Genomic DNA, 15,857 nt, shown 5'->3' on the forward strand with positions numbered 1-15,857 from the left:
TCTGCTTTCCCCGTATCAAGCTGCTATTTGTTCTAATTTCTTTTCTGCCCCCTCTGTTCACCAGCCACTCTCCCTTCGCCTACCCCAGGTGAATTTGGCAGCACCTATCTTAGTATCTGACATTGCTCCCTTCAGCCAGGCTTCTCCAGGTAATCATGCTGGATTTGCATTCTGGGATGCTGCAGATGGAGGTGACCCGGATGTTTACTGTGGACACCGAGCCAGCCAGTCACCCATCCTGGGTCTGCCAATAGGCCTCTGGGGCTTTGATTGAGATGGGAGACCTCATCGTGTTATCTCCAGGGCTCTTGGTAGAGGAAGGGAGAGGAGGTGCACAGCGCACTGATTATATACAAGAAACCTAATATCTTGAGTGAAGCAGTTACTGTGGGATATCAGTGCACAGTGAGAAAGACTCATTTTGACTCTGGTCATTGCCATTTTTCTCCTCCCTTCTCCCCTTTTCTCTTCAGTCTCTTTTCATTTCCTTCTCTTCCGGCAGAGAGTGGTGTCCAACCTGGATTTCAATTCTAGCTCTGCCTTTTGCTAGCTGTGTGACAATGAACTAAGAACTTAACCTCTCTGATCCTTCATTTTCTTACCTGCTAGCAGGGGTGAAGATACCTACCTCGGTTCTCTGATGAGAACTAGATGAGAGAATGTCTCAAATGTGTCTGGTGCAAAGTTGGCACTCAATGCTCTTCGTGGTGGTCATTTCTACCCCCCAGCCTTCTCACCAGTAGGCCCCATTCAACCAACAGAGTTCACAGGAAACGCAAGGTAGGAAAGAACAACTTTAATGGAAAACTCTGATTTCCCTTTCACTCCAAGATGAGAACGTTTCTCACTCATGTGCCTTCATGGTCTTATTCTTCCAGTGAGGCACCGTACATACTCTAAGCGTGCTGTTATGAAAGCTATGAACCTTTTTGTTAAAATAATCAAATATGCCAGTCGGGCTAAAGGAAACGAAGCAGAACCACAGGTAAGCCCCTGGCCCCGGTGTGTAAAAGGTAAAGGGGCTCTTAGCTGAGATGGCGTGCCGGATGTCCTGGAGCACAGGGGACAGGTCAGAGCTCTGGTAATTGATCAGGTTGAAAAACTTCTTTTGCGCAAGGATGTATTCCTGGCCGTAGTCCTCCTGCACATCAGGGGTGAGGTGGTCCAGGATGTCTTTCTCCAGTTTGTCCTGCAGTTCACTCGTGCCTACAATATCTGGGGTGCCAGAGAAAAGGGAGGCTCAGATGCTGGGAGGACAGGACAGGCCAGGCTGACCCCTCACAGGGAAGCAGGCCCTTGTGACTTGGCTTCTGTTGAGACGGACTGGCATTCCCAAACACTTTTTCAAATATGTGCTCTATAGTGGCATTTATTATATTTTTTAAACAGAAAATTGCACAGATGACAGGGTTTTCACAAACTGAAAAGCCCATGTAACCAGCAACCAGATCAAGAAAAGTACAAACCATGCTCAAGCCCCCACCTCAGCCCCCTTCCCGGGAGCCACTGCCCCGACGAACAGAAGAGAGCAATGTTGCCTGGGTTTGGACATTATATTAATGGAATCATACATGATGCTGAGAGGTCCATCCATGATATTTTATGGCCATAAATATGCTCTAAATTATTTATCCATTATATTGTGATGGGCGTTTGGGATGTTTTCAATTTGGAGCTCTTAGAAATCATGCTATCACGAACATTCCAGTACATATCTTTTCTTTTTTAAAAAAATTTATCTTTACTGTTGAAAATATTACAGATGTCCTCTTTTCTTCCCCCCATTGACCTCCTCAACCCTCCCCAGGCCTTCCCCGCACCACCGTCAGTCCAGCATATAAATTCATTGGTTAATCTCTTCTTGTCCCCGTCCCCCCCCCCGAAATACATCCTTCTGTTGCATGCTTCAGTGTCTCTGGATCTGTTTTGTTCATTAGATTCCACATGTAAGTGAGATCATGTAATACTTCTCTTTCTCTGACTGGCTTATTTCACTTAGCGTAACACCCTCCAGGTCCCTCCATGCTGTCTCAAAAGGTAAGAGATCTTTCCTTTTTTAACAGCTGCATAGTATTCCTTGGGGTAAATGTGCCACAGCTTTTTTATCCACTCATCTACTGATGGACACTTGGGCTGTTTCCAGATTCCAGTACATATCTTTTCATGCTACTGTATACAATATAAAATATAATATACACACCATAATATATGTTATATATAAAATATGTATCTACATAGTGTGAATAATAAGATGTATATGTTTTTAAAATTAATCTCCTTCAGAGGCAACCTACAGTTTTGTATGTCTTTTTACATTTCCTCCTTGTTCATACAAACATATATACACATACAAGGCTTCGGGTCGATTCTTTTTTTACCAGGAACAAACAAAAAACAAAAAGGATCATACTATACATCTTTTCCAGGGATCTGCTTTCATGTTTGTGTCCTTGCTTTTGCTTAGTAATAAATCAGAGACCTGCCTTCTGGTCAATGGCTGTAGACTAAAACCAGAGCAGCAGAATTTTCCATTGAACAGCTTTTAATCAACCACGTCTCGATCAAAGAACTTTCCAGTCTTTCCTAGGTGCCACCATTCTAGGTGACTCTTGCATATTATACCCTTTTGTATGTCAGCATTTATTTCTGTAGGTTACACTCCCCAAAATGTGGTTGCCTGGTCAAAAGACAGGTGCATTTAAAATTTTAATAGCTACTGCCAGATTTTTTCCAGAAAGGCTGCAGCAACTCATGCTATCTCCTGCAAAGTATGTGATTGCTCAGGGATTGCTGTGGGGATGAGCCTTTGTTTGTGAGCTTGGTTGACTCCCCATTATCAGGACTGTGGGGGAGCCTCGCTGTGCAATGTAAGTCAGTGAAATCCAATTATACTCATGGGAATGTAAACTGGGTTTCAATTGCTCACTTCTTTTCATGAAGGTGCATCCCATATTTAAAGAAATGATTACCCTGACAATTGTTCTGAAGATTTCTGAGTCATGAAAAACATGTTTGCATGAACTATTGCTCCTCCAACTACCTCCCCCCACCCCATTCTCTGCTTTCACAGGCTGGGGGATTCCTTTCCCTCTCCACTTCCTCTTTAAATACCTCATAGATTTTCTAACCACTCTTGTGGGTACTCTATCTAGATTCCCCAAAGCTCTCTTTATTGGTGTCAAAGCCACCAGTCCTTTGTCAACCTTCATCTGCCACTTTTGACGCACACACACCCATCTCGACACTTTGGGTTGCACACAATGAAATTGTTAAGACTATCTGGACTCAAAACCCATCTCTGCCTCAGATTGCCTCATATCAGCTCTGTGGCTTGCAAAATTCTTTAACCTCTCTGAGCCTCCATTTTCTCCCTATAAAATATGATTATTAAAATGACTGCTTCATAAGATTGAGAGTGTGCATGTCAAGTGCTTAAAACCTGCTAAGCATGCAATATGTTAGCTACTTTTATTACTAAAAAATCTGGCGTGTCTCCTTGACTGTCTTCAGAAGTTCTTTGCGTCCCTGAAGGCTCTTATTCTTGCCCTTTCCCCACCCACCCCAAAGCATCATTCTCCAACTTGAGTCCTCAGCCCTTCACTGTCTAGCTTCCTGCCTAGACAGATAACCCATCTGAGGGTAATCAGGTATCAAAGAAAGAATCCAGCACTGCATCTAGGGATCTAGTTTCAAATTCCCACCTTCATGGTGTGCCAGAAACCCACACTGGATATATATTACCCACCTCACCTGGAGGATTATGTCAATTAAATCTACCCCTCAGAACTGTGATGCAGACTAAGACATACATGGAAAGAGTGGGGCTATAAATTGGAACAGTATTTTAGAAAACAGTTTGGTATTATCCAGTAAATTTGGAGATAACTCATAGAAGAATTCTTCATAATTGTCCAAAAGTGACCCAAATATCCCATCAGCTGTAGAAAAATTTGGGCATATTCGCAGAATACTATACAGCAGTGAAAATAAATGAGCCACAGCTACAAATAACATAGATGAATTGTGGAAACAATGTTGAGTGAAAGAAGCCAGACACAATAGAATCCAAACATGTCAATTCCATTCAAAGTTCAAGAACCAGTAGAGGCAAATTCTATTGTTCGGGGATGCATGTATGGATATAACATTGTAAAGAAAAACAAATAAAATATTATTACAAAAAGTAAGAGAGTGGGCACGTTTTGGGGATGGGAGACGGCTATGACTGAAAGGATCATGTCAGGGCTTCTGGGTGCTGGAAATGTTTTATTTTTTTATCTGGATGTTAAGGACATGAGTTTTTATAATAATTTGTTAAACTGTGTGTGTATATATTCTCAATTTAAAAAAATGAGTAAGATCGACAATATCAGGGAAGGATACTTAGAACATGGCTAGTGTCTGAGAAGAGCAGCTCCCCCAAAATGTCAGCCATAACCATTTCAGTGAATCCTCAGAACTGCAGCTTAACTGGAGTGTGTTGCTCTCTGATCCAAATGGAGTCACATCTGTGTGTTAGAAGTTTCCTTTGACTGTGCCACCAAACTCTCAAGCCTCCTGCCAAGTTCAAAGTCAAATTCATCATTTAACCCTCACGCTAGCTGTCAGTCAACTTTCTTCTCTCTGTGTCACTCATGTCTTCCATCCCAGTCTTCCAGTCTATCACATTTGGCATTACATTTGACCCAGTCACTTCTCCCCTCCACCCAGGGAGTCCCCAAGGTAGAAAACCCTCTCAAGACTTCATCTCCCCTTCATTCCTACAGCCCTGGTCTAGCCTCTCAACCTGGGTGGACCAGGTCCCTTTTTCTCAGTCTCCCTCCCAGAAGAGGCCTTTCATCCAGTCCTGTTCCTCCTGGTTAATATTCAAACTTGTAGGGTTTGTTCTTTAGGATGTTAGCAATCCCTCCCAGTTTATGGTCTTTTATCCGGCAGGCTTTCTTATATCTTTACTTCAATCATCAATTAAATGCTTGATGGACCAGAACTAAGCACTGAGCCATGGGGGTGGTCTGCAAAGCCACTGTAATCAAAACAGCCTGATACTGGCACAAGAACAGGCGTACAGATCAATGGAACAGAACAGAGAACCTAGAAATCTACCCAAGCCATTATGGTCAATTAATATTTGACAAAGGAGGCAAGAGCATACAATGGAGTAAAGACAGTCTCTTCAATAAATGGTTTTGAGATAACTGGACCGGTACATGCAAAAAAAATGAAACTGCACCACCAATTTACACCATACACAAGAATAAATTCAAAGTAGAGAAAAGACTTAAATGTAAGTCATGAAACCATAAAAATCCTAGAAGAAAATGTAGGCAGCAAAACATCAGATATCTCACACTGCATAATTTTCACTGATAGACCCACCCCCATGTTCATAGCAGAGTTATTTACAATAGCTAACATCTGAAAACAGCCCAAGTGTCCATCCGTAGATGAGTGGATTAAAAACTGTGGTATAGTTTTTAATGGAACACTATGCGGCTAAAAAAGAAGGGTCTCTTACCTTCGGGGACAGCACAGAGGAACCTGGAGAGCATTATGCTAAGCAAAATAAGCCCATCAGAGGAAGACAAGTATCACATGATCTCACTTATATGTGGAATCTAATGAACAAAATAAACTGACAGACAAAAAATATCCAGAGACACTGAAGCACGCAACAGACTGACATAGTTCAGAGGGAGGGTGGGGAGAGAGATTAACCAGTGAACTTATATGCATATATGCATAGCCCATGGACAGACAATTGTGCGGGGAAGGCCACTGGAGGGGGTGGGAGCGGGGGGAGGGGGTTCATGGGGGGGAAAGAGGGAACATCTGTAATATGTTCAATAATAAAAATAAATTTAAAACAAAGAGCCTCGCACTTGCCCCTCTGAATTTAAGAGGTCCACCCATCTCAACCCCTCTTTAGTTGACTCCTAAGGCATTCGGTTTGAGCAGAACAAAGGACCTTTAGCAGCCCTCCCAGGACAAACATTGCAAGGCTCCTGAGCTCCGACACCTACTTGTTTTGAAGCCTCCAGGATGGATGGTAGAGACTTTAACTCCCCACTTGGAAAGCTCTTGTCGCATGACTGCTGAAAACATGGCCAGAGCCGCCTTGGATGAGCCGTAGGCTGCCGTCTTTAAAAGTGGGACAACTCCTGTGGAAATCATGGGAGAAAAAGAAATCAAGTGTGATGTTTTCATTGTATCCCCCACTAAGTATGTATCTGCTGTAGGGCCGGGGCGGGAGCAGAAAGGGGGTCCAGGAAATCTGGGGCGATGATGGGTGTGTTCGCTATCTTGATTGTGTGGTGATGGTCTCCTGAGTACATACATATGTCTCAATTTATCAAGTTGTATACTTTAAATGTGCGCAGTTTATTGGGTATCAATTATACCTCAATTTAAAAAAAAAAAAAAAAGTTGGTTGCAGCCTTGGCAGTTGTTTCTAAAGCTCTAGCTTTGTTACCAGATCCCACTCCAGATGGGATCTGGACCAGGAGCTGGTCTGCCTAGGGCCCGTTGGTGGTGTGTAGGTTCTTGACTTTGTGCAGGGAAGAACACAAGTCCAGGTGACTTTGAGGGTATATTTATTAAAGCTGGGGACAGTGAAACAAAGAAAAGGCCTTAAGGTAAAAGAAGGAACAGGAGAAAGTCGGAGAAAAGGGGGCCTTGGAGGCAGATTCAGTGGGTTAGCCTGGGTTGAGCTGCCGTTGCCATTACTCCCTGGTTGCAAGTCTCATGGGGTCCCTTAGAGTTTAGGAGAAAAACAGCAAAGATCCGAGGTGTGGGTGTGCTCTAGCTAGAGTGCACTGTGGATCCTTTGTCTTGAGGCTTTTTTATCTTTCCTTGGCTGGTTGTAATCCTGGGGGAGGTCTCAGGGGAGGGTCTTCCCCCACACACTTTTTTTTTCTTCTTTATTTGATTTTTCCTTCACCATTTATCCCCTCTATACCCTCTTCCACTTCCACCCACCCCTCGGGGAGGCTCTTAACAGAATATTCATTAGCTTTTCAGATGTGTCCTTCAATATGTTGATTCATCAAAATGTGTGTGTAAAGGGACCAGGATTATTTTCTGGTTAGTTTTATTTGTAAAGAACGCTGTTGAAGAGAGACCAGGACCGAGGCCTGTCTGTGGGTCAGCCCCAGGACAGTCTGGAATGTGTAAACCATTTACTCCTAAGTGTCCTCCATTAGGGAAGATAAAGCCTTGTGATTTATTAGCTGGCTATAAATAGTGCAAATTGTTTGGCCTTGTCTAATTATTTTGTCTATTTCCCTTATTCCGCTGGTCAAGGAATTTCCCTAGCTTCTTACTATCCTGCCTGGGCTTGTGCAAGGGGGCTTATCTTATCTTTTACAAATAAGCCAGGCCTTGATTTTTTGACCTCCCAGGCAAACTTCAAAAAGATGCAAATTTTTAGTTTTACTTACCAAAACATTAGGAGACCTTATGACTTTTGTACACCCGAAGGCCTCCATGGAAGCTAGGTAATTCTCCCTCCATAAGCATGTCTTAAAGGGAGTATTTTTAACCTTTTGTTTGGAAGTAATTATAGATTCACAGGAAGTTGCAAGGAAAATGTATTTGATAATGTTTACCCTTAGCCCAGCTTCCCGTAATGATAATGTCTTGCATAACTATAGTAGGATATCACAACCGTATAACTGACATTGGTACAATAGAGTTTATTCAGTTTTCACCGATTATATCTGCACTCATTTATGTGTGTGTTTATAGTTCCGTACAATTTTTTGTTGTTGGTAATCCTCACCCAAAGATATTTTTCCCATTGATTTTTTTATGTTTTAGAGAGAGGGCAAGCGAGAGAGAGAAAGAGAGAGAGATTGGTTGCCTCCTGCACAAGCCCACCCATGTAGGCCTTTGGGTGTACAAAAGTTGCAGGGTGAACCTGCAACTCAGGTAGGTGCCCTTGATCAGGAATCGAACCTGCAACCCTTGGGTGCATGGGCTGACACTCTGACCACTGAGACACACTGGCCAGGGCATACTTTGTGCAATTTTATCACATGTGTAGCTTCCTGTAACTACTAACAAAACTGTTATCACCACGAGGAATCCCCAAGATGCCCCTCTATAGCCACAGCCACCCCCACCGCCACCCCATTCCCAACTTCTGGCAACCACAAATCTGTTCTCTAGCTCTATAATTTTATTTCAAAAATGTTATATACATGGAATCATATAGTATGCAACCAGATGCTGTTGTTGAAATGTCATCAGTTAAGCCTCAGGCTTTTTCCTTTTAAGTGACAGGATCAAACCTCAAACTAGGTTAAACAAAAAAAGGGGGGGGGAGGGGCATTTATTCACTCACCAACTGGCTTGGACCCAGTTTTAAGCTGGGATCATTGTAACTCTCCCCCACCTCCACCCAGTTTTCTTCCTCCTAACCCCCACCTCCAACTCTCTGCTCTCCTGTTTGTTCCTCTGCTTTCCTTTGCTTACTTACTATTGATGTGGCGGCAAAATGGTCCCTGAGGGTTATTTCACCATTATCGCACTTAGCCGGGAATAAATTTAAAAACCACCATCTAGATCAGGACTCTGGCCCTGCCAAGCGTGGCTCAGCGGTTGAGCAGCGACCTAGGATCCAAGCGATCGGGGTTCAAGTCCGGGTCAGGGCACATGCCCGGGTTGCGGGCTCGATCCCCAGTCGGGGGCGTGCAGGAGGCAGCCGATCAATGACTCTCTCATCATTGATGCCCCTCTCTCTCTCCCTCTCCTTTCCTCTCTCTGAAATCAATAAAGATATATATATTTTTTTAATTATATATCAGGACTCTGGCTCAGTTCAGGTCACATGCCCAACCCCAAGCCCCCACCCCAGTCTCCACGCCCAGGGGCTGAGGGTTGGTGGCTGGCCAGGCTGTCTCTCTTCATCAGAAACACAGAACCATTGACCGGACAGCCTTCCTCCAAAGGCAAGGGGGTAGGATGAATGCAGGCGTACCTCGATGTATTGCACTTCACAAATGGGCTGGGTTTTTTTTTAAGATTTTAATTGATTTTTAGAGAGAGAGAAAAGGAGAGGAAGAGAGAGAGAAACAGGGATGTGAGAGTGAAACATCGAATGGCTGCCTCCCACACGCCCCCCTCTCAGGGGTGGTTTTGTTTTTTGATCCGCACCTGAGGATATGTTTTTATTGATTTTAGAGAGAGGAAGGGAGAGAGGGAGAGAAAGAAAGAAGAGAGAAACAGCGATGATTACCTCCCATATGTGCCCTGACCGGAAATCGAAAGCACAACAGTTTGGTGTTCAGGACAACCCTCCAGCTGAGCCACCCGGCCAGGGCAGTGTTCTGGGTTTTTGTATTATAGTCATCCTAGTGGGTGTGAAGTGTGATCTCATTGTAGTTTTGACTTCCTGCAGTTGTTTTTAAGTAGCCCTTCTGGTGATCATAATGCATCTGAAATTTGAGAAAGTTGCCCAGGGACAGTAGCATTTATTTAGGAACTAGTTATACAGGGTGTCCCCCAAAACTGTATGCACACTTTAACAGCTGAGAGCTCAATTTTGAAAATAAAATGTATTTTAATAAACACGGTCTTTACAGTGTGTGTATACATTTTGGGGGGGACACCCTTAAGAGGCAAACTGGCCAGAAAAAGCTTTTAGACCTCTGAAACGTAAAGGTATTTCAAGTGCCCTTTGTACAATCCAATTCCTCTCTTCCTTGGTTAAATATTTAGCTAACCGCTTTCCCAGGATTTGGGTTAAAGGGCCTTTGTATTTCTATGGTAAGGATGATGAACATGATTGCAGGAGATAAAATTATACCAGAGAAGGCATGGTCAAATCTAAAAGCAGCAGGATGGACGGTAACTCATTGGCACAATCAGGGGTAGGGATGCCAGCAGCTAGCAGGGTAAAAAGCCACCAATGCATATATAGCCAGCCTCTTCCCCATTGTCACGGTGGATGGCTTCTGAGTCTCCAGCTCACTACATGCCAGGTATGGCTGATGCCTAAACACGTGTCACTTCATCTCATCACACCACAACCCTAAAAAGAAGCAATTATTAGCCCCATGGTAAAATGAGGAAGCTGCAACTCAGGGGTTCGGGACTTTGTTCTATGTCACTCAGTTGCCAGTGGTAATGACAGGACCACGACCTGGGCAGTTTACCTCCACTCTGCTTAGCTGGCTTCCTCTCCTTTTTGAAACCTGATTCTACCTGTAGAGCTGCATGATATCTCTCTCATTTTTTCTGTTTCATGTTCCTTTCTTTAGGAATGGGAAATGTGGGAGAGAAAGAGGTATTCATAACGTGGTTGACTTTTTATGCATCTCCCAGAGAAGCATTTAAAGCAGCACTGTTTCCCCCCTACCCCAATCCTTATAAGAGTAAAGCAGGAATGTCAGAGTCAAGGAGAAACCGGAAGATAGAGGAAGGGGCCATGAGCCAAGGAATGCAGGAGGCTTCTAGAAGCTAGAAAAGTCAAGGTAGTTGATTTTTCCTTTAGAGACTCTGGAAGGAATGCAGCCCCGTTGACACCTTGATTCTAGCCCAGTGAGACCTCCCACCTTCAGAACTGTAAGAGAAATTTGTATTATTTAGTCACTACATTTGTGGTTGTCATAGCAACAATAGCAAAGTAATACACCTGGGTTGATGGTGCATCTATGCTTCCTCCTGCCTTCTAGCCTCACCCTACCCTCCCCAAAAAAGCAACTGTGGGGACTGACCTTAATACCCAGCATCGGCTGTCCATACTGAGGCTCACTCTGCCCCAGGCCTTCCAAGTACTCATAGACAACATTTTTAAAAATTTGTTTTTATTGCTTTTAGAGAAAGAAAGGAAGGGAGAAAAAAGATCGAAACATTGATGAGAGAGAAACATCGACCAGCTGCCTCCTGCATGCCCCCTACTGGGGATCGAACCCACAACCCAGGCATTTGCCCTGACTGGGAATCGAACCAGTGAACTCTTGGTTCATGGGCCGACTCTCAACCACTGAGCCACACCAGCCTGCCTAGATAACATCTGTTATCACACTTACGTGATGTCACACACAAGAGCATTGTTTATGAAAGGGAGATTATTAAACTCTTGGCTCAAGTTGTTGACTATCTGTCCTTTGACAGAGAGAGAAATGAGTCATCAAATGTCTCACTCTGGCCCAGTTATCGAGATTGCAAAATGAAAGGAATGGTCTTATGGGAAACACCAGTAGGCAGCCAACTGAGAAATGGGGCTCTGACAGAGCCAACAGAATGAAGACATTTGCCTACTCATCTTACAGGAAACAAAAGAGTATGCCAGCTGAGTTCGGGGAGTGTTGAAAACAGGTTACCTGTAATGCTGACACTAACTATATGCAGGATTTTCTGTCCAGATCTAGGAAGCTTGTTCATTGGCAGTCACACTGTGAAAATATGCAACAACCCTAAATTCCCAGTAATGAATAGATGAGTTAGAAGGTATGTTAGAAGTTTATGTAAAAAGATTCTAAAGGATATAAAGGTTTCATGGTATTAAGATCAACAGTAAACATGCAATTTGACTATTGTTGACCCAGTCCTGCAGCAGTGTGTCCTGCTTTCTTGTTCAGCCCCCAAAGAATGCAGCAAGCCATGTCTTATGTCACGGGCACTGCCCAACCTTGTGGGGAAAGGTCAACTCACCTCCAATGCTGCTGATGTTCACCAGCCTCCCCTTCGATTTCCTAAGAAGAGGCAAAAATGCCTTCGTGACTTCCACAGCCCCGAAGAAGTTCACATCCATGCATCGTTTGTAGTGGGCCATAGGAATGAGCTCCCCATCAGTGGGTAAGCCAAGGATCCCAGCATTGTTGACCACAGCCCACAGTCCTGAGAACAGAAAGGAACAGCATTGAGGTAGGTCCAGACTAGAGAGCGGGACGATTTTTAACACTTCAAGTTCTGGAGTCAAAAGGGCCCCTTTGAGATTTAGGATCTAGACAGATCACTTACACTCTGGAACCTTAGTCTCCTTGAATACCTACAACCACCTACCTTGAGGGGTTGTGAAATATCAAGCAATATTTTGGGGAGGCATTTTCTTTTGCTCCAAGGAACTTTCCTACGCCCATGCAGCTAGATAAGAGCCTTTCTCATGCTTCTCCCTCCAAAGGGTGTGTACAGACAGTATGATATCTTTAGGACAATGCAGGATGACATAAGAGCCTGTCTGCCCTTTTCCTTACATGAGAAGACCTAGTCCCAAGAAACAGAAAAACTAGAGCACAAGAGCTGAGAAGATTGCAGAGACCCCGAGCTCTGTTCTTTTCCCCAACCAGCCTGATTCCCTTGATAGGAATCACCAGAAGGGATTATTCAAACACATTGCTGGGCCCCCCTCCAGAGAATCTGATTTGAGATATCTGGAGTAGGGCCTGAGAATCTGCATTTCCAACAAGCTCCCAGGCGATGCTGACGCTGGCCTGGACCACACTTGGAGAACCACTGCCCAGAACTAGTTGTTTTCAACCTTGACTGCACATTAGGCTCACTTGGGAGTCTTTTTAAAGCTCCAATTCCCAGGCCATATCCCAACCAATTAGATCAGGACTCTGGGATGGGGGGGAAAGGAGACCTTCGCATTAATTTTACAATTTCCCAGGTGATTCCAATACAGAAGCTTGGGAACCATTGCCATAAATAGTAGGAAAGAAGTAACAGAAAAACTCTGGAAGTTTTGGGAGTGAGGGATCTGAAGCAGAGGTAAGTGACCCAGGTCCCCTTTGTCTGAGAGAAACAAAGGTAACAAGGACTCAGGGTATGTTTAGCAGAATCTCTGAGTTCCCCAGGACCTCAGCATCATTTAGAACAGAGGCTCTCAAGGTGTGGTCCAGAACCAGCAGCATCCTCATCAACTGGGAGCTTATTAGAAATGCCAACCTGGAACCCCACCTCAGACCTGCTGGATCCGAAACTGGCATCAGAAACCATTGAAGCTTGGCACCTGATACACCCCACCCTCCAGGCAATTCTGCTGCACGCTCAAGTGTGAAAACCTGTATTATGAACAGGAGAGGAATGAGCCTCGGGGTGGGCGAGCACAGAAATGGCAGGAGGCACTGCCCCTAACAGCGCCCTTCTGATAGCCTCCAGGAGGTAGGTGCGTGAGGGCTGGATGGAGCATCGGGCATCTCCACAGAGTCCAGCATGAAGCACTGACAATCCAAAATGAAATGTCCCATTCCCAGGAATGTACATGCTGCTACCCCAGGGAAATGAGACGAAGCGGAAAATGACAGAAATGGGTTTTGCCACATGTCAGAAAGATGGCTCAAAATAGGAATTGAGCTGAGTTAGAGAACATAAAGTCACATGTGTTGCACACCCGAGTTGGTGACATTGACACACAATAATGTTGGGAGCATCCAGAGAGAGGGTGCCTGGCATGTTGTAAGAGCTCAACAGCTATTAGGATGGTGAGGGCTGATGAGACGGCCTCTATTAGCATCTCTCACTCAGTGATGGTTTTAACTCACTCAAACACTGCCGAGAAGTTAAGAGCTTGTTGTTGAGGATAATCCTGATTAGCTGGGCCAGACCAGTGAGAGCCAGTGCTAGACTGAGGGCGAAGAAGTGAAAACAGGGCAGCCGCTTTGCAAAGAGCTTGGCCATGAAGGAAGACAGGGCAAGTGGCTAAGAAAGGACAGCGATTATGAAGCTTTTTTTTTAAGTCTAATACACTTTACTATTAGTGGGAGGAATGAAATGAGGAGGGGGTGGGAGGCAATTATTAATGGGAGAGCAACTGAGCAGATGTTGGAGGGAACAGGATAAAGAATTTTGTGAAGACGGACCATGCTGACTCATATCTAGCATGCTCGTGTCTACCAGAGGCCGAGGCAGGTGGCAGGTGCTTCTTGCAGGTGTCTTCAGATATAGCCAGCAGCCAGAATGGACTAGAGGGCAGCAGTCATTAGAGGCTGGAACCTGTGTTGGGCATTGGCAAGGAGGTGGAGGGCAATGCAGGGCGTGGGTGGCGGAAAGCAGTACCTCTGTTCTGCACCTTCTGCACCACTTTGCTGTAGGCCTCTTTTATCTGCTGTGAGTTGGTGACATCCAGCTGGAGCACGGAGAGGCGCTTGGAGCAAGTCCTTCGCAATTCTTCTGCTCCTGATCCATTTTCATTCAGAACTCCGGCAAACACGGTGAAGCCCAGCTGGTCCAGATACTTGGACAAAGCATGGCCAATCCCAGTATCACCACCTGCAAGTGGTCAAGGCAAGACAAAGGGGACAGGAGAAATTATTTAATAAGGAAATACCACGTGCTATTTATAGTCCATGTTCTCTGGACAGAGTGGGTCTTGAGGGAGTTTCTTTATTCGCTAAGTGGGAAATGGGCAGAGAAGCCAAAACAGACAGTTTTTCTGTACAAAAAAGGGGAAATGAGGGAGAATTTGGGGTAGGAGAAATGCTGATGGGAGGGCATGGCCAGGAGTGGCTGGTGGGGAGGGAACAAAACTTCTCTTTACTAAATCTGGATTTGTTAAAATGTTTGTTATACATTTTAAACATCCTTTAACTGGTTACTTCTAGGTCCTGGAACCAGAAGGATCTCAGCTCAGTATCTATCCTAGAAGGTCATCACAGCTATTCTAATTACAGTGATGAGCCAGCCAAGGACCACGGCTCTGCTTTCTGTCAGTAGCCCCATCTTTCCCAGACCCTGTCCGTAAAGCTCCTCTAAGTCCCCACTTTGTCAATTCTGTCTTCAACCAATAGCAGCTTAAAGCAGAGCCTCTTAGCAGGTGTGCATCTTCAGAGGTACCAAGGCCCTTTCTCATAGCGGAATTTCACTTCTGATAGTGGAATGGACAAACACAAATTGAGGACCTACTATATATCAATAAGAGGACACAGCCTGAATATGTGTTTTGCGTGGTCCATACAGTGCATTTTGTAACAAATTTAAACTAATACTTCAAATAGGATGATTTCACCTGAAAATTCAGGTCAATTATTTTTTCTTGATTAACCAGGAGATGGGCCAACTCTGGACCTACATTCCTACATGGAACCCATGGGCTGAAGCTGGGGATCCCAATGGCTGCCCCTTATGTGGGCCATTCTCTCAGAACAAAACTCATCGTTCCATTGTTTGCACGCATATTTCATTGCCAGCATTCCTCACTAATATGACCTACCCTATCCTGTAGCCTTTGAGCCCAAGATCCTTGGCATACTGTCCCATTTGCACTTGTCCTCTGGGTCAAAAGTTGTTTACCTATAAAGCTGTGGGAAACTAAGGAGAAAGGGAGCTGCCATCGATTGGCAGCTCTCATGTCGACACTGCCTGTCCACTATAAAACAGATTAAGGTATGATAAAATAGTAGATAAATAAAATACAACTCTAGTACACTTAAGGCCATACAAGTGCCATACGAGATTCAGCTCCTAATTCAGGAAGAGCAAATCCTTGACAATGTACCACTCACACCCCATCTCCCTTGCCTGTGGCAATCTAAAAGAATAGTAACTGTTGGGTAGTGAGGCCTTGGAAAATGGCTAGATCTTTCAATTTTTTAATAGAAATAAATACCTTTTTCCTGGAACATAACCTTTATGAGTGATTCTTCTATATTACTGTTATTCCTAAATTAAGATAGGCAACTGAGATGCTGAGATATTAAATATTTGTTCAAGGCTACACAGCTGGGATATGCTGGAGTCTGTTCTCAAAACTAGATGTGCTCTTTCCAAAGCGTGTTTCTTTTTTTTACTGCTATGATTCAAGCACCTGGACAGGACGAAAGGGGATACACAAAGTAGGGACACCAATGATGGGAGCTCTCTGGTGGAGAGGGGTCCCCATTCCTGGTGCCAGCTCCCTTCGCAGAGGATGAACT

At 44.5% G+C, this 15,857-nt stretch overlaps 1 protein-coding gene across 1 annotated transcript in view; it reads right to left on the reverse strand.

Moving 5' to 3' along the window:
* Nucleotides 1–832: 832 nt before the first annotated feature.
* The window catches only part of HSD17B2 (hydroxysteroid 17-beta dehydrogenase 2), a 34,313-nt gene continuing 19,288 nt past the window's right edge, over nucleotides 833–15,857 (reverse strand). The window contains exons 2-5 of the mRNA XM_016197918.2: nucleotides 14,002–14,214; nucleotides 11,656–11,841; nucleotides 6,021–6,158; nucleotides 833–1,215 (exon numbers count right to left, since the gene is read on the reverse strand). Of these exons, the coding sequence (XP_016053404.2) occupies nucleotides 845–1,215; nucleotides 6,021–6,158; nucleotides 11,656–11,841; nucleotides 14,002–14,214 (908 nt within the window). The 3' untranslated portion in view covers nucleotides 833–844. The remainder of the gene's footprint in view (nucleotides 1,216–6,020; nucleotides 6,159–11,655; nucleotides 11,842–14,001; nucleotides 14,215–15,857) is intronic.

This window comes from Miniopterus natalensis, chromosome 18, assembly GCF_054644295.1.
Source record: "Miniopterus natalensis isolate mMinNat1 chromosome 18, mMinNat1.hap1, whole genome shotgun sequence".
NCBI lineage: Eukaryota > Metazoa > Chordata > Mammalia > Chiroptera > Miniopteridae > Miniopterus > Miniopterus natalensis.